This window comes from Mus caroli, unplaced genomic scaffold, assembly GCF_978045245.1.
Source record: "Mus caroli unplaced genomic scaffold, Mus_caroli_1 scaffold_2, whole genome shotgun sequence".
NCBI lineage: Eukaryota > Metazoa > Chordata > Mammalia > Rodentia > Muridae > Mus > Mus caroli.
In genome coordinates this window covers 61,032,876-61,050,877 of record NW_028227257.1, presented here as the reverse complement: position 1 = coordinate 61,050,877, position 18,002 = coordinate 61,032,876, and the positions used below count along the sequence as shown (strand labels likewise).

The window sequence follows — 18,002 nt, the reverse complement described above, 5'->3', positions numbered from 1 at the left end:
CACCCTAACCTGCAGTAGGTATGTATGGTCAAGGATAAAGACTGGTCCAAACAACCCAAGGCCACAGCTTTGGCCAGTGGTTGAGTTTTAAAGCTGTATAGGTTTTGCTTGGTATTCAAACTGGGGTGACACGTCTCAGCCAGACCCTGGGTCCTGAAAAACAGTTCAAAGAATAGGAGCAGAAAGGCTAGAGGGCTTGAGATTGTCCTAGAGCCCCAAAGCTGAGCATCACACTCTAGAAAGGAGGGGGAGAAGGGAGGGGCCCCACCTACCTGATGAGGTCATGGGAAAGCAGCTCTGGCCCTGACACCTGGGGAAACCCGTTTCCAGGCTGCTTCCCACGCTAGCTCTCCTGGGAACCAAGTAAACCAAGCCCCAAGCAGGGAGCCCCACACCTGTTCCCCCTAGTCCAGTTCCCATCACACTGTCCCATCTGATCCAGCCCCCACCCTTCAACCAAGCCTCAGTTTCCAATCCATCTACCAAGGCTGTCAGGCCTTGGCAAAGGTTATGAAGGGGCATTGGGCTGACCACTCCAGGAGACCACAGACAGCAGCTTGAGAAATGGAAGGTTTTATTTGCAGATTGTATAGCTCACCTTCTAAACTATGACCTTGGGGAAAGGGACAGTCCCTGCCCCTTCCTCCTTCAGGCTCCTACCTGCAGCTCCTCCCCCTCCCTTTGCTGGGCCTTAACTCTCACTTCCTGCCCCTCTGCTAGCCCAGCCAGTTTGGCCAGTGCCTGGGGAACCCTGAGACCCAGTTCTTCCCAGGGAGCAGTCCTGTCCTCCCTGGCCTTGGGGCTCGAGGGCAGCCCAGGTGTCAGCCTTCTCCACAGCTGTCCACCCTTCTCCTCTTCCTGTCTTCCTCCTTCCAGGCCCAGGCCTCTAATCTGCCTCCTGTCCACCACTCACCTCACTTTCTGTTTTCCCTCTCAATTTCTCACTGCCCTCTTCTTCATAACCCATCTCAAACGTCTCCAAATCAAGCTGACCAGCCGCCAGCCCTGCAAGATGCCCCACTGTTCTCCTTGATCCTCGAACTGTGCTAGGAGATGGGGATGACCCCGAGGGGCCTGCATTCAGCCAAACTGACCTGTGGCCCCAGGATAAGAAACTGAGAATTAATCCCAAGCTGCTCAGCAGCACTGACGCTGATGGAGCTATCCCATGAAAATCAAAGTGCTGGGATTTTCCTGTGAGTCTTGACCAAAGAAATCCAAATCGGACAGCCCCTGCACAGACAGAGCTCACCCTGGCTTACCAGGGTGTACAGCTTTGAGGCCCATGTGCCCTGTGTTCAATAGAGAACTGAGTTCCAGGGGTTGGCCAGGCCCTGCCAGTATCCGATGTCTCAGGGTCCAGAAGTCCCAGGCCACCCGCCTATCTCTTGCACTGCCATAGCTGCTCACACAAAGCAGAAGAACTTCTTCCAGCGACAGCGAGACAGCGTGCGCACACCTTTTGCATTCAGTTTCTTCTCCAGGCGGGCTTTGTGCTCAATCGCACTGAGAATGGCCGAGTCGAACACCTCCTTCAAGTTCTTCTGCGTCAAGGCTGAGCACTCAAGGTAGCAGCAGGCGCGGATCTTCTCAGCTAGACCTTGGGCTTGGGGTTGGGGTACTGGGCCCTCCCGGCCTCCTTGGTCCAACTGAATTAGTACATTGACATCGTCCCTTAGGTCAGCCTGAGTGCCCACCAGCAACACAGGTGCTTGGGGGTTGTGAGTGCGGATCTCAGGCAGCCATTTTTCTGTTATGTTTTGGAAGGAGCTGGGCTGCACCACGCTGAAGCAAGCCAGAAAGACATCGGTGTCCGGGTAGCAGAGAGAACGAAGCCGGTCAAAGTCCTCCTGGGGTGGCAAGGCTAGTTGTTAGCAACATCATTCCCTCCACATTGGAACCAGAATCTGCTTCTCCCTTGGGGATGGAGACCTCAAAGTGCTAAAGCCCAAGGCCTGTTCCATTCCCACTCCATGCAGGGATCCTCCCAGCCTCCAACCCTCTCCAACCCCTTGCCTAAGGAAGGCTACACCCAGGTTCTCACCTGCCCTGCGGTGTCCCAAAGCTCGATTCGCACAGGGGCTCCATCGACCAGGACTTGCACTGCAGAGGTGGGGAGGGGAAAGCATGACTTAGGCACAGCATCCTCGTCCCTCCAGCAGGCCTCACCAGCGCCACCTCCGGGCCTGCTCCCGGGGTCTTCCCTACCCTCCCGCCAGCAGGCTACTGAATGCACAACCCTACCCAGCCTCAGGGGCCCCGGGGTTATAGAACATACCGGAGAAGGTGTCTAGTGCTGTAGGCCGATAGCGCGCGGGGTACCCATTGCAGGTGTAGCTCACGATGAGGCTGCTCTTGCCCACCGCGCCATCGCCCACCAGCACGCATTTGATGCCCAGCTCCGGAGGGGCGCTGCGCCGCCGCGGAGGAGGGGTCGAGGCCGGGAGAGGCGGTGGCTCGGCCTCGCTTAGCTCCCGCGGCGGCATGGCCCGCTCCTGGGGTAGCAGAGGGGCCAGCCCGGAACAGGCTCCGCGGCACTCGGGGAAGCAGGTTCCGCAGCCGGACGCTGACAATCTGTCCAAGCTGGGCACGCCCGCTAGAGGCTGACAGAAGGTATATATGTTGGGCCCCGCCCACCTCATCTGCATGTCCCTAGTGCCCCGACCCCGCCCACCGACCTGGAGCCTCCCTCTGCAGAACACCCAGGAAAAAAAACCAAGCATCCAGAAAAGAAAGGAATATGAAAACCAGGCTCCACGAAGGTACAAGGACAAAGCCCGGGCATATGGTATTTTGGTAAATCCACAATTTATTGTTAGTAGGAAGATGCAACTACAGAATCCCTAATACTGCATGTTCAAATTAAACACATCACATTCATCTTTTCTAAGTTAATAACACTATCTATCTATCTATCTATCTATCTATCTATCTATCTATCTATCTATCCAAGTACTAAACATCAGAATAGTAATTTTATTAATAAAGTATTTTGTTAATATACTGAGATTGAAGCTGAGAATGTAGCTCAGAGTGCTTGCCTAGCATATAAAGTACTGGGTCTGATCCTAGTACCCTGGCTTGGCAGTGCATTCCTCTAACCCCAGCACCCTAGAAGGATCACAAGTTCAAGGCCATCTTCTGTGATACAGAGTCAGATGGACTATAATGTGAGACCCTGTCTCAAATAAACAAATATCATGGCATGGGGCTGGTCCACATCTTTATTCCCAGCACTGGGGTGGTAAGAACAGAGGGAGGAGCAGAGGTATAAGGATCTTGTGTGTTTGAGGCCAACTTGGTCTACATAGTAAGTTCTTGGCCAGTTAGGACTAGAGTGAAACTCTGTCTCAAAAACAAAGAAACAAAAATATGTATACACACATATATTATAGGGGCTGGTGATGTCATCTATGGTAGAGTGCCTGTCTAGCCCTATGTTTAATGTCTAGCTACACACACACACACATGTATACACACACAACACACACACATACATATAAATGGGCTGGAGAGATGACCGATGGCCAATGAACTTCTATACAGATAGAATAGCCATTCAGACAAAAGGTGTGGAACTTCACAATGGATTTTATACTGTCATTATCAAATATATTTTGAATATTTTTAAAGTCTTATTTTTATGTGTATAGGTGTCTTGTCTGCATGTATGTCTATGTACCACATGGATGCAGTACCCAAGAAGACCAGAATAGAATGTCAGATTCCCTGGAACTGGAGTTACAAAAGGTTGTTAGCAGTTATAAGGTACTTGGACCAAACTCATGTCCTCTGCAAGAGCAACAAGTGTTCTTAACCGCTGGGACATTTCTTCAGTACCCCCACCATACATTTGAATATTTATAAATTCCCCAAATACCTACTATTGTCCTTTTTAAGTAATGATTTTACTTGTAATTAAGTGTATCTTACATGGGCATGAATATGTGCCTGTGAGTACAGTGCTGAGGAGACCAAAAAGAGCCTGGGACCCCCTGAAGCTTGAGTTACATAGGGCTATGCAGCTGCCTGCCTGAGTGCTAGGAACAGAAGTCAGGTCCTCTACAAGGGCAGCATGCATCTTTAACCACTGAGCCATCTCTGCAGGCCATCCCTAATCTTATCACTACCATAAAAGCCCATCATTACTATCCATTTGCAGATGCTCTTTCTGGGCCACCTACTGTCCTCGCCCTTTTTAAGGAACTCACAGACTCAGCCTTAGGAAGGTCAACTAGAGAGCAAAGGAGTAGCCAGATACTAATTCAGTCTCTACTGTAGCCAGAACAAGTGACACAGGCTGAGGATCCTTTCTCTGACTCTAGAAGTAGCTGTCATCTCAGTCTGCACAAAGATCTCAGAGACGTTCCCACAGGCGGGAAGACAAAGGGGAGAGGCCGTGAGCAGTACAGAGGCATCTAGTACACTAGATATCTAGCCTGACATGGTGGCACTCATCTGTAATCCCAGCACTTGGGAGGCTGAGGCAGCAGGTTTGCTATAAAACAAAGCAAGGCCTGGGTTCTACTCCCAGCAAGACCTAAATCTGGAGTGAAGGCACACTCCTATAATCCTAGTGCTTCAAAATCAACAGCAGAGGGCTGGAGAGATGACTCAGAGGTTAAGAGCACCAACTGCTCTTCTGAAGGTCCTGAGTTCAAATCCCAGCAACCACATGGTAGCTCACAACCATCCATAATGAGATCTGATGCCTTCTTCTGGTATGTCTAAAGACAGCTACAGTGTACTTACATATAATAAATAAATAAATCTTAAAAAAATAGCAGAGCAGGGCATAGTGGCAGACATTGTTAATCCCAGCACTCTGGAGTCAAAGGCAGGCAGATCTCTGTAAGGCTGAGGTAAGCTTGGACTACTCACTGAGTTCCAGACCTGCCAGGGTTACACAATGAGACTTTGTCTCAAAATAATAAAATAAAGAGGTAGGCAGGGGGCTGGAGAGATGCTCGGTGGTTAAGGGCACTGACTGCTCTTCCAGAGGTCCTGAGTTCAATTCCCATGGTGGCTCACAACCATCTTCTGGTGTGTCTGAAGATAGCAACAGTATACTTATATACATAAAATAAATAATTAAAAAAAGAGGTACAGGCAGGAGCATCAGAAGTTCAAAGCCTCCTTTGAACTTTGCCAAGCTCAAGGCCAGCCTGGGAAATATGAAAATCTGTCTCAAAGGGGAAAAAAGCCAAAAAAAAGCTTTTTAAAATGTAAATTGAAGGGTGATACTTTTAATCCTTTCTGAAGCCATGTAAATAATGCAGTAAGGGAACAAACATGGGAGATGTCTGTTGGGCATGAGTAAATGTTCTACCTTAGTCTGAGACTGGCCATTCTTCTTTCGTCTCATGGGTGAAGTAATTTCTGACCAAGGTCTCTCTGTCTCAGCTGGTTTGGGTACAGTCCTGTCAGCAAGAGGGGGAGGGAGGAGACAACCTGGGAGCTGGTGAGTCATCTATTTCTCAGCTGAGGACTTGGGACTCTGGCTGCTACTTCTGGGAAAGTCCTCTTCTTGGAGGTGTTGGGGTTGTGGTGTCGGGGTTGTGTCTTCCTGACTACTTGCTGCATCCGCCCCAACTCCCAGATGTATTTGCTAGGATTACATTTTGGCACCAAAGTTATGTCTTGGATAAATGGTATGTTCTAGGATCATCAGGAAACAGACAAAAGAAGCCTAGAACATATGTAGACAGAAAGTAAGGAGGTGGTAATCAGACAAACATGACAGGGAAATGTAAATCGTGCATATGAACAAGAAGCCACTGGAAGAGTCTGTGATGGTCCAAACTGAGATATCTGAACAAGGTAAAGTGATATTATAACGTAGTATAAGACAAATATTTATTAATTCATACCTACAAATAATTTATACATAAATAAGGTGTGGATAAGAATTTCAAATAATGTTTTTCAATCCTTGGCCTTGAAGGAGACAGGAAATAAATCTTTTTTTTTTAGAGGTAGTGTGTCACATAGCCCAAGTTGGTGTTGAATTATCTATGTATTAGAGGATGGCCTTGAGCTCATGATTCTCCTGCCTCTGTGTCCCAGAGGTTATAAACTTGTACCATCATACCTAGACTAAACACACACTTTTTAAAATACACATGTACACGTGTATGAGTAGATACACACGTGTGTATGTGTGTGGAGGTTGGAAGACATCTTATCAGGTATTACCCACAGGAACACTGTCCACCTCCTATGGAACTTATTTCTCATTGGTTGACTGCTTACCAATTAGGCTAACTTGACTGGCCATCAAGATCCCGAGACTGATCACCACCTGGCATTTATATATGGTTCTGGGGATGGAATTTAGGTCCCTGTGTTTATATAAGGCAAAAGCTTTACCAATGGAGCCAGAAGGGAGAGGTAGGAGGGTTATAAATTCAACCCAGGATGAACTATATGGCAAGACTGTATCCCAATAAATAAAAACAGGGCTGCAGGGGTGGCTCAGTAGATAAGTGCTTGCTGTGCAAGCCTGATGACATGAGTTCAATTCCAAGAGTTCACCTAAAAGTAGTTGGCTCTTCAACATACACAAAGCACGGTCGGTCTGTCTGTCTGTCTGTCTCTCTCTGTGTCTCTCTTTCTGATACACACACACACACACACACACACACACATACACAGAAATAAAAACAGAAAAAATGGTCAATATGCCATATTGGTGTAAAATATTCATAATTAAAGTAACCTGGATGTGGGGATACATAAAAATGCCTCAGATAATCTTTCTCAATTCTTCTGTTAATCTAAACTCTTCTAAAACAAGCAGCATCTTTTTTTTTGTTTTTTCTTTTTTTTCGAGACAGGGTTTCTCTGTATAGCCCTGGCTGTCCTGGAACTCACTTTGTAGACCAGGCTGGCCTCGAACTCAGAAATCCGCCTGCCTCTGCCTCCCGAGTGCTGGGATTAAAGGCGTGCGCCACCACGCCCGGCAACAAGCAGGATCTTAAACAGACAAATCCACTATAGCCCTGATCCTGACTCATGGGAACAACACTTAGCTTCCAGAATGTTCAGTCTAGTTGTATGAGGCTCTAGACTTGTAAAAATGCTGTTGTATGCTCTGACTGATAACAAACATAATAATGGAAGTGAGGTGTGTGTGTGTGTGTGTGTGTGCGCGCACACGCACGCGTATGCATGTGAATGTGTGTGTTCCTGTTTTATTATTGGATATACTTAAGTCTAAAAGATGAATTATAGAATTAGAAGTTTCAAAGAAACTAGTGACAGTCTCTTCTCAGAACCAACAAGCCACAGGCCCACACTAAAGTGTACCACAGTATCAGGCATTTCTTTTTGCTCCTTATCTTATTTAAATATATTTACCTTATTAAATGCATTATTCTTTAGATTTATTAATTCTATGTGGACCCAGGTTCTGTTCCTAACATCCACAGGGCAGCATCCCAACATCCCAATATCCCAACTCCCACCACAACTCCAGTTCCAGGGGATTTGGCACTTTCTTCTGACCTCTGGGGGTACCAGGCATGCAAATGGTGTACATACATACATTCAAGCAAAATATTTGTATACATAACAACAACAACAATAATAATAATAAATCTTTTTTGAAAGCCAAACAAACCAGGTGATGGTGGTAACAACAACAACAATAATAATAATAAATCTTTTTTGAAAGCCAAACAAACCAGGTGATGGTGGTACAGCCCTTTAATCCCAGAACTCTGGAGGCAGAGACAAGCAGATCTCTGTGGCCAGCCTGATCTACAAAGCTAGTTCCAGGATAGCCAATGCAACACAGAGAAACCATGTCTCAAAACAAAACAAAACAAAACAAAACAAAGCAAAGCAAAAAAACCCTACAGCTTCCAAGAAGTGTTTTAGTTCCACACAAATGTCTTTCTTCTGTAGACTTCATATCCCTGCTGTCAAGAATGAGCCCAGAGATCAAAGAGCTTTGATACAAAGAAGATGAAAGGGGAAAAAAAACATCTTATGGGTGGTTGAGATGGTTCAGCGAGTAAAGATGCCAGCCACCAAGCCGGAAAACCTGAGTTCAATCCCTGGGACCCACATGATGGAAGGAGAGAACAGACTCCCACAAGCTGTCCTCTGCTCTCCACAGGCCAGCTGCCCAAAGGCACAAGCACTCACACACCAAATAAACTAAGATATAAACCTAATAAAAATAAAAATTACATTAAAAAGGGAAAAAGAATTATATATTTAACACTTATTTACCGGCATTTTAATGACGATGATAGCAGTGATACAGTCATTGGGTACAAATGACATTTTCCAGTTAGCTGGATCCTGAGAGCATTTGGCATTACATTTGGTGTATCATGTTACCAAGCATTTATGGTGTCACTGTGGAACCCTCTACCTCCCAGCCCTTCCCCCATCTCTGGGCTTCTATCCTGTCCTTCCACTTCCTGTGGGAGAGTCCTTCACCCTTAGCTTCCACTTTTCTTTTCTCTCCAGCCCCCTGTAGCCAGCCAACCCCAACTGATAATATCCACCCCGACCTCTAAGTGTCCTTAAACCCTGCCCAATTCTATTGAAAGGCTCGCTAAGAGCTGTCACTTAACATGCTCAACCAGCCAGGCTGAAGCTGGGCGCTCCCTCCTGTGAAGCTATGGAAGGCTTGCTAAGCCCAACCTGGGCTACAGTGTAGGGCTCGGTCTCAAAATAAAATAAAAAAAAAATATGGGTCTTGGTGGTACACAAGACCCAGCACTAGGGAGGCAGAAGCAGACAGATCTCTGTGAATCCGAGGCCAGCCTGGTCTACAGGGTGAGTTCCAGGGCACCAGGGCAGCCTGGGCTACTGAGAATCTCTGTCTCAAAAAAAGAACAAAAAAAAAGAACAAGACAACCAAACCAAACAAACCAAAAATTAATTAATTAATAATTCCTGGGTATCGACCCAGGGTGGCAGAGGGGCAGGTTTTAATGCTCTAGGAACAAGGCCGTTCTGCGGTGGCTCGGTGGTCTCCACATTATCATGGCCTTGCGCAGAAAAGCACTAACATTTCCCGAACTTTCTACACCTCTACAGGAACAAGTGTCTGAACGCAAACCGTGGCTAAGGTCGCTACCGGGCTTCAGCCAGGCACCATGTTGTCCCTGTGCGAGGCCTACTGTCACACACACGGGGCCAGGCAAGGCCAGGCCGCCCTGGAAGGGTCTCCGGCCTCCCTCCATCCCTCCAATGACAAAAAACACACAACAAAACAGAAACAAAACGCCGGGTGTCGCTCAGGCTGGGTGGCCTACCTCGGACATCGAGTTCATCGCACCACGACTGTATGAGCCAGGAGCTACCACCGCCGACGAAGCCAACCTGAAGCGAAGCGGAAGGAAAAGGTGGTGAACCGGAAGGAATCGTGGGGCCACGGAACCCGGGGAACTCGGGGAGGAAACCCTTGTTTCACAGGGGTCCTCAGGACCGACGTGTGAGCCCTGGATGTGCCTAAAACCAGCCTCATCCAAAAGGACTCCTTTTAATTAACTCAGCTCTTTATTATTTCTGACTATTGCTAAAACTATCTTCTCAGTTTTACTGAGTAGGAAGAAACACGGTAGCCCAGGATGGCACGGAACTCACTGTGTAACCCACGCCAATGGCAAATTTGTGACAATCCAGTGCCGGGTTTATATATTTCTTGTTTGTTTGTTTGTTTTTCGAGGCAGGGTTTCTCTGTGTAGCCTTGGCTGTCCTGGAACTCACTCTGTAGACCAGGCTGGCCTCGAACTCAGAAATCCGCCTGCCTCTGCCTCCCGAGTGCTGGGATTAAAGGCGTGCGCCACCACGCCCGGCTTGCCCTTTCTTTCCAAGCATCTGACTTTAACCTTTCCAGTGTTCTTTAACACAGCCTTGCTTTTGTTCCTCTCTAGTGACCCCGAGCTTCCTGTCACTCTCTCACTCAAAAGCTTACAACAGAGAGTGTATGCTGGTCAGCTTGACATCACAAAACCCCAGGATGGTATAACACTCAACCACTGTACAGGATATGACTGAAAAGAATTTCTTTTTATTTAATTTTATCCATTTATGTCCATGGTGAGAAGGTGGCAAGTGCCCAGGAATGGGAGTTGACAGACAGTTGTGAGAAGCCTTGTGGGGTTGGGAATTGAACCTGGGTCCTCTGGAAGAGCAGCCAAGTGCTCTTAACCACTGAGCCATCTCAACTGGGTATTGTGTACTCCCATAATCCCAGGGAGGTGGAGGCAGGAGATCAGGAGTTCAAATCCAGCTTCAGTCCCATATTTAATTCAAGACCAGTCTTGGTTGTATAATGAGTTTGAGGCTGTCATGACTTCTTGTCTCAAAACAAAATGGGGGGAAAAAAAGGAAGGGGCGGGGGCAGTGAGATGGATCAGTGGTGAAGAGCACTGGTTGCTCTTAGAGAGGACCAGGGTTCAATTCCCAGCACCTACATGGTTGTTCACAACCATCTGTAACTCCAGTTCCAGGGAATCCAATGCCCTCTTCTGGTCTCTACCAGCACTGGACATGCATGTGGTATACATACATACATACGTACGTACATAATACATACCTACGTACATACATACATACACACGTACACACATATGTACATACATACATATAGGTAATACTCATCCACATAAATAATGAGAAATCTTTAAAAAGAAAAGAAGGGTGGGGGTAGGGTGGGGGCTCAAGGGCTCAGCAGGTAAAGGTGCTTACCAGAGATACCCAACTACAGGAGTTTGATCCCTGGAGCCCACATAAAGGTGGAAGGAGAAAACTAACTACATAAATAAATAATAAGTAATTTTTATAATAATAAAAGGTTAAAATTTAAAATTAAAACTTGAGAGACAGAAAGAGGGAGGATGAAAGGGGGTTCACTGAAACGTCCCAGGGAGTATAGGGACCTGCCCCCGAGTGACACAAGTGTGACCCTCACTGTAGAGGGAGGTACTTGACTCCCACAAGCTGCCCTTTTAGCTCTACAGAGATATCATGGCACCATGTGCCTATCTATACATATGCGCACAAAAATAAATAAAAATTAATTTACAAATTTAAAATGGGTCAGGCATAGTGGTACACACCTTTAATCTCAGCACTTGGCAAACAGAAGAAACCCATTGATCTCTGTGAGGGCCAGTCCAGTCCAGGCTATAGGTGGAGAATGTCTAAAAGGGGTGGGGGAAAGCTGGGGTCAGGAATTCACGGTTATTCTTAGCTACACAGCAAGTTTGAGACCTGGTCTTAAAAATATTACAAAATTTTAAAAATATATATTTATTTTATGTATATGACTATATTGTAGCTGTCTTTAGAAACACCAGAAGAAGACATCGGATCCCATTACAGATGGTCGTGAGCCACCATGTGGTTGCTGGGATTTGAACTCAGAACCTCTGGAAGAGCAGTCAGTGCTCTTAACTGCTGTGACATCTCTCCAGCCCAAAAATGTTACAAATTTCACACAACAGATGTAGAGTACATTAAACTAGATGAGGTTCTTGTTCCTCCGATAAGCAAGGAGCTCTGACCACACCCTTACTGAGTGCTGTGGTCCCAGGTGTGTGTCACTACAGCTGCCTCCGAAGGTTTCACTTTTGAAATAATTACACACATATTGCACAGTGGCACACATCCTTAATCCCAGTGCTCAAGAAGCAGAGGCAAGTAGATCTCTGAGACAGCTTAGTCTACATAGTGAGTTCCACAAAAGGCAAAGGGTACATATTAGAGAAACCTTGTTTCAAAAAAAAAAAATACATTTTGCACATGAGGGATATATGTGTGTATGTGTATGGGTGGATGCTCTATATGTGCCATGGTGCACATGTGGATAAAGATCTTTATCCACTGAGCCATCTTACCTGTCCATTATTTTATTATTTTATTTTACCTGTATGTTTTCTCTGTAAGTATGTATATGCACTACATGTGTGCCTGGTGCTGTAGAGGAGAACATTGGGTCCCCTAGAACTGGAGTTACAGTTATAAGCCACCATGTAGGTTCTGGGACTTAAGCCCTCTTCCTTGGCAAGAGCAACGAGTGCTCCTAACCTCTGAGCCATCTCTCCATACTCTCATTTAAATTAAAAAACAAAACAAAAAGGTAAAGGTGGTGCCTTTAATCCCAGCACTTGGGAGGCAGAGGCAGGCCAGGGCTACACAGAGAAACCCTGTCTTGAAAAACAAAAAAACAAAAAACAAACAAATAAAAAAGAACACGGGGGTCTTATAGCTGGGAATAAGTTAGTACTGTGTTAGATCTGACCAATCTGGACATATGGCTTATAATTATAATAACAGGATTGTGTGTGTTTTTATATGGGCTTATTGAGGTTGGAAATTCCAGCAACACTCTGAAAGAGCAGTAAATGCTCTTAACTACTGAGCCATCTCTCCAGTTCCTTGTTTTCTCTGTTTATTATGTATCTCTGCATATGGGGGCATGTGCACAAGAGTGCTGATCTCCTCGGAGGCCACAGGCACTCCACTGGATCCCCCAGAAGCTGGAGTGACAGGGACTTGTGAGCCAACCCACACAGGTGTTGAGAACCAAACTTGGGTTCTCTGAAAGGGTGGGATGCAGTCTTAACCACTGAGCCATCTCTCTGGCTCCTGAATCTTTTACTTCTGCATATAAAATGATCCGCCAGGGGGTAGTAGCGCACGCCTTTAATCCCAGCACTTGGGAGGCAGAGGCAGGCAGATTTCTGAGTTCGAGGCCAGCCTGGTCTACAAAGTGAGTTCCAGGACAGCCAAGGCTATACAGAGAAACCCTGTCTCAAAAAAAAAAAAAAAAAAAAAAAAAAAGATGATCCAAAATTAATCTATAGCAGAAAAGAGAGGAGGGACTGGAGAGATGGCTCAGGGGTTAAGAGCACTGACTGCTCTTCCAGAGGTCCTGAGTTCAGTTCCCAGCAACCACATGTGGCTTACAACCATCTGTAATGGGATCTGATGCCCTCTCCTGGTTTGTCTACAGAGAGCAGCAGTGTACTCACATGCATAAAATAAATAAATCTTAAGAAAAGAAAAAGAAGCCAGGCGGTGGTGGTGCATGCCTTTAATCCCAGCACTCAGGAGTCAGAGGCAGGTGGATTCCAGAACAGCCAGGGCTATACAGAGAAACCCTGTCTCGAAAAAAACAAACAAAAAAAAAAAAGAAAAAAAGAAAAAAAGAAAAAGAAAGAAAGAAAAAAAGAAAAAGAAAAAGAAAGGAGAGGAAATGCACCATGACAAGTATTTGTTTGTTTGTTTGTTTGTTTTTGTTTTTTAATGCTGAATTGCAGGAATAATCCTGGTCCTCTGTCAATTTCACTAATTTAGAGGTCACTCCATGTTTCCTGTGAGCCCACCTCAAGTCTCTGTTACCATGTAAGCAACTTGAGAGCGGGGAGATTCTGGAGTGACTCCTTCACAAAACAGCTGCCTCCCACCTGACGGGCGTCTACTATCTACAACATGATAAGGGAATGGTGATGGGTGGTCAAATGGCGATAAGACTAGCAGTCACGACTTCTTTGACGGCACAGGCATTTGGCCAAACAGCCAAGCCAAGGCACAGCCAAATCTGTAATTGCTTCTCCCTTTAAGACTGGCTCCACTGGCTTGACATCTCTTGAACTGTGGCCTGTTACCGTTGGAGTCCATTCAAATCTCTGAAGTAAACAGTAAAACATGTGTTCTTCTGTGATGGTGACTGTGAGAAAGCAACTGAGCAGTGTGTGTGTGTGTATTGTCTCTATGTGTTCATGTGGGTGTGCGCACACATGCATGCGGGTGTGTGCGCACCTGTGTGGGGGCCAGAGGTCAGGTCAGTTTTGGGTGTTTGCTTTCATTACTCCCAACTTTATTTATTTATTTATTTATTTATTTAACAACTCTCACTGAACCTGAAACTCAGTGATCCATCTGCACTGTCTGGCCTGGAGCTCCAGGGATGGGCTTGTCTCTATCCATACAACTGCACTGGAGTGACAGATGCATGCCTTGGGGTCCACTTTTATACCCTTTACTGAGACATATCTCCAGCCTGAAAACTAGTAGCATTATAAAAAGAGGGCCTGTTTTCTAGTTTGCTTTCTATTGCTTGGATAAACATACTGGTCAAAACCAACTTGAAGAAGAAAGGATTTGGCTGGGCTTACACGCCCAGGTCACAATTTAACACTATGGGAGCCCATGACAAAAACCCGAGGCAGGAGTATGAAGGAAGGAATGGAAGCCACGAAGGGGCAGTGTTCACTGGCCTACCTCCATGGCTTACCAGCTTGCTTCTTCTTCCCCCACCCCAGCCCCGACAAGGTCTTACTATGTAGCTCTGACTGTCGTGGAACTCCCAGATGCTGGCATTAAGGGTTTGCACAACTATGCACAGCTCTACAGACAAATCTGACGGAAGCAGTTTCTCAGTTGAGGTTCCCTCTTCCCACACAAACTTGGTCAGTCTGACTGGATTTCCAGTGATGTGACTAAGAAGATGGGGACCCAGGAACGGCCTGAAGAATCAGCGGAAATTGACATATAGGGACAGGTGACCTCAGAGCCAGATTCTACCCGGCTAAGCTTCCAGCCTGTGAAAAAAAAATTTTTTTTTTTTTTTTTTGGTTTTTCGAGACAGGGTTTCCCTGTGTAGCCCTGGCTGTCCTGGAACTCACTTTGTAGACCAGGCTGGCCTCGAACTCAGAAATCCGCCTGCCTCTGCCACCCGAGTGCTGGGATTAAAGGCGTGCGCCACCACACCCGGCCGAAAAAAATTTTTTCTTTTTTTTTTTTTGGTTTTTCGAGACAGGGTTTCTCTTTATAGCTCTGGCTGTCCTGGAGCTCACTTTGTAGACCAGGCTGGCCTCGAACTCAGAAATCCGCCTGCCTCTGCCTCCCGAGTGCTGGGATTAAAGGCGTGCGCCACCACGCCCGGCTCGAAAAAAATTTTTTTAATGACTTCTCTGCTCCTAAAAAGCAACAACAAACTAAGGCTGCTGGAAATGTGATCCCAACAGGACTGGGCTCCTTTGGAAACCAGCATTGGAATGTGGCGGTAATGTTCACGTGGTTCTGGCTTTACAGTCATGAAGGAGAAAGGGGGTTGTGGGATATTCCTCCACAGCTGCTGAGGCCAAACAGGTAACAGTGAAGTCCCTGTGTGTTGGCCCTGAAGGTGTGAAGAGAAACCCTGAACTGTTCTGGAGACTACAGGATGCTGGACATGTCAGAGATAAAGGAGGCCTGCTAGGGAGAGCTGTGTACAGGGAGTGGAATCGGCCTAGGAGGGAGAATTAGGTTGTAGGCAGCAAAACCAGAAGGGTGGAGCCAACTAAGGCCTTTGACTGGGAGTCACAGGATTTGGAGTTTGCCTTGCTGGGTTTCAGTCTTGCTCTGGCTCTGTATTCCTCCACTCTACTCCATCTCCTTCCCTTTGGAAAGATGTTGCATGTTCTGGGCCATTGTATGCTCAAAGTATCTGCAAAAGGATACTGAAAGCATCTCCTTCACTGGGCAAGGTTCAGGCCTATAATCCCAGGACTCTAGAGGAGGAAGCTAGAGGGTCAGGGGTTCAAGGTCATCAGGTACACAATCGGTTTGAGGAGGAAGGAAGCTAGAGGGTCAGGGGTTCAAGGTCATCAGCTACACAATCGGTTTGAGGATAGTCCAGTTCATATGAGACCCTGTCCCAAGGCTCTCCCTTCAATGAGAAAATAAAACTCTGCCTCTTTCCTGACACTGGGGGATGAGCTCATTTTTTGGGAAGTGTTTTAGAGAGTACTCTGTGAGAGTAGACTCTCACAGCAGCTCCTTCTTGGCCAAAGCTGGTTTTCTCAGATGAGGTCAAGACCCTGCCTGAGAACTATCAAACAGAGTTGTCAGGTAAAGTAACTCTCAGAGGTTTGTCTTGGGTGAACCAGATGAAAAGGAATTCTGCGGCCCAAGGTGGTTCGTTGGGTGAAGGGGGTAAAGGCCTTGATGCCGAGTTGGATGGCCTGAGTTGGGTCCCTGGAACCACACAGTGGAAAGAGAGAACTGTCTGCCACAAGTTGTCCTCTGTCCTCCACACGCACAGTGACACATGCCCTCATTCACCCCAGTGTGCCCGGCATCAATAAATGTAATTGCTTTTTTTTAGATGTATTTACTTTTGGTGTGTATGAGTATTTGCCTGGATGAAAGCATGTGCACAGACGTTAGATGCCCCTGGAACCAGAGTTACAGATAGTTGTGAACCACCATGCTGGTGCCAGGAACCAAACCCAATTTCTGTAAGAGCAACAAGTGCTCTTGCCTGCTTAGCCGTCTCACCAGCCCTCTAGTTTAAATTAAAACAACAAACAAACAAATAAACAAGTGATGAAGAATTGGGTGAAGGAAAAGTAAACTTAAGAAAATAATAGCCAGTTGTGGTGGTACATGCTGGTAGGATTTGCTGAAAGAGGCAGACGCAGGAGGATTGTGAGTTTGAGGTCAGCCTAGGCTACACATTAGCCTTTCTGGTGGTGACAACCTCCCTACGAGAGCAGGCCTCACAAAGGATCTCTTTCATCCCTCTCCTGAGGAGGAGAAGAGGAAACACAAGAAAAATCGCCTGGTGCAAGAGCCCTAATTCCTACTTTATAGATGTGAAATGACCAGGATGCTATAAAATCACCATGGTCTTTAGCCATGCACAAACGGTAGTCTTGTGTGTTGGCTGCTCCACTGTCCTCTGTCAGCCTACAGGTGGGAAAGCAAGGCTGACGGACGGATGCTCCTTCAGGAGGAAACAGCACTGAAAGCCCCTGACTCAAAATGAGTGGGAGCCTTCCCAATAAACACGTTTTGAATATAAGAAAAAAGATAATAAAAACAATGTCTAAGGATTGGCCTTGTAGCTCAGGCCTGCTGTCCTAGCATTCAGGAGGCAAGAGAGTAGAATTGTCATGAGGCTTGTTTTAGGGGTACAGAGTAACGCTTGGTCTCAAACAACAACAGCAATAACAAACTGGACATGCTAGTACGAGTTATGTCATAGTCTCAGGAGAAGCATCAGGGATTTAAAGTCATCTTCATGGATACCTGGTAAGTTCAAGGCTACCCTGGGCCACATAGTGAGTTCTAAGTCTGCTTGGGACACATAAGACCCTGTCTCAAAAAGCAAAATATATAAAATGTATATATATTTTTAAAAGATTTATTTATTGTATATAAGTACACTGTAGCTGTCTTTAGACAGACCAGAAAAGGGCACCAGATCTCATTACGGTTGCTGGGACTTGAACTCAGGACCTCTGGACGAGCAGTCAGTGCTCTTAACCGCTGAGCCATCTCTCCACCCCCCAGACCCCCCAATCAGTTGTTTTCTTATCTCTTGTCCTCTACTTGGTAACAATTTGACATTTGGGCCCAGTCTTGTTATTGTCAGTGCTGGGGCCTGAATCCAGACCTATACACTTCAGGCTCAGGGAACTGTTTGTTTGTTTATTTAATATATTTGTTTGTTTATTTAACATATATGAGTACACTATAGCTGTCTTCAGACACACTAGAAGAGGGCATTGGATCCCATTACAGATGGTTGTGAGCCACCATGTGCTTACTGGGAATTGAACTCAGGACCTTTGGAACTTACCATGAAAACCAGGCTGAACTTGAATTCATGGAGAGGTGCCTGGATCTACATTTTTTAAAATCTTTTAAAAATTATTTATTTATTTATTTATTTATTTATTATTTTTTTGCTTTTGCTTTTTGATGACAGGGTTTCCCTGGCTGTCCTGGAACTCACTCTGTAGAACAGGCTGACCTGGAACTCAAAGAGATCTGCCTGCGTGGGATTAAAGGTGTGCCCCACCACTGCCTGGCAACTCTATTTTTAAACAGATTCTTCCCTGGGCCTGGAACTCCCTCATTGTTAGATTGGCTGGTCAGTCGGTGCTGGGAGTCACCTGTCTTGTCTCACAGCAGTGCTGGGGTTTCAGAGGCCTGCTTTGTTGTTTTAATCACTCTGCTGGGGTCAAAGGTGTGTGTCACCA

At 46.3% G+C, this 18,002-nt stretch overlaps 1 protein-coding gene and 1 pseudogene across 1 annotated transcript; one reads left to right on the top strand and one right to left on the bottom strand.

The window, feature by feature from the left end:
- Positions 1-470: 470 nt before the first annotated feature.
- Rhov (ras homolog family member V) lies at positions 471-2,601 on the bottom strand. The gene is made up of 3 exons (XM_021156285.2): positions 2,279-2,601; positions 2,045-2,103; positions 471-1,850 (listed from the first exon to the last, which is right to left on the bottom strand). Exons 1-3 carry the CDS (start codon positions 2,484-2,486, stop codon positions 1,407-1,409), a joined length of 711 nt encoding a protein of 236 aa, XP_021011944.2. The 5' UTR covers positions 2,487-2,601; the 3' UTR covers positions 471-1,406.
- A 3,161-nt stretch (positions 2,602-5,762) lies between these two features.
- LOC110306941 (small ribosomal subunit protein eS27 pseudogene) lies at positions 5,763-16,763 on the top strand (annotated as a pseudogene).
- The last annotated feature ends 1,239 nt before the right edge of the window (positions 16,764-18,002 follow it).

Coding starts and splice junctions, on each gene's coding strand:
- Rhov (XM_021156285.2), bottom strand. CDS start 2,486: ATGCCGCCGCGGGAGCTAAGCGAGGCCGAGCCACCGCCTCTCCCGGCC. Junction 2,104..2,278: donor AGCACTAGACACCTTCTCCG/GTATGTTCTATA, acceptor CCACCTCTGCAG/TGCAAGTCCTGGTCGATGGA. Junction 1,851..2,044: donor TTTGGGACACCGCAGGGCAG/GTGAGAACCTGG, acceptor TTGCCACCCCAG/GAGGACTTTGACCGGCTTCG.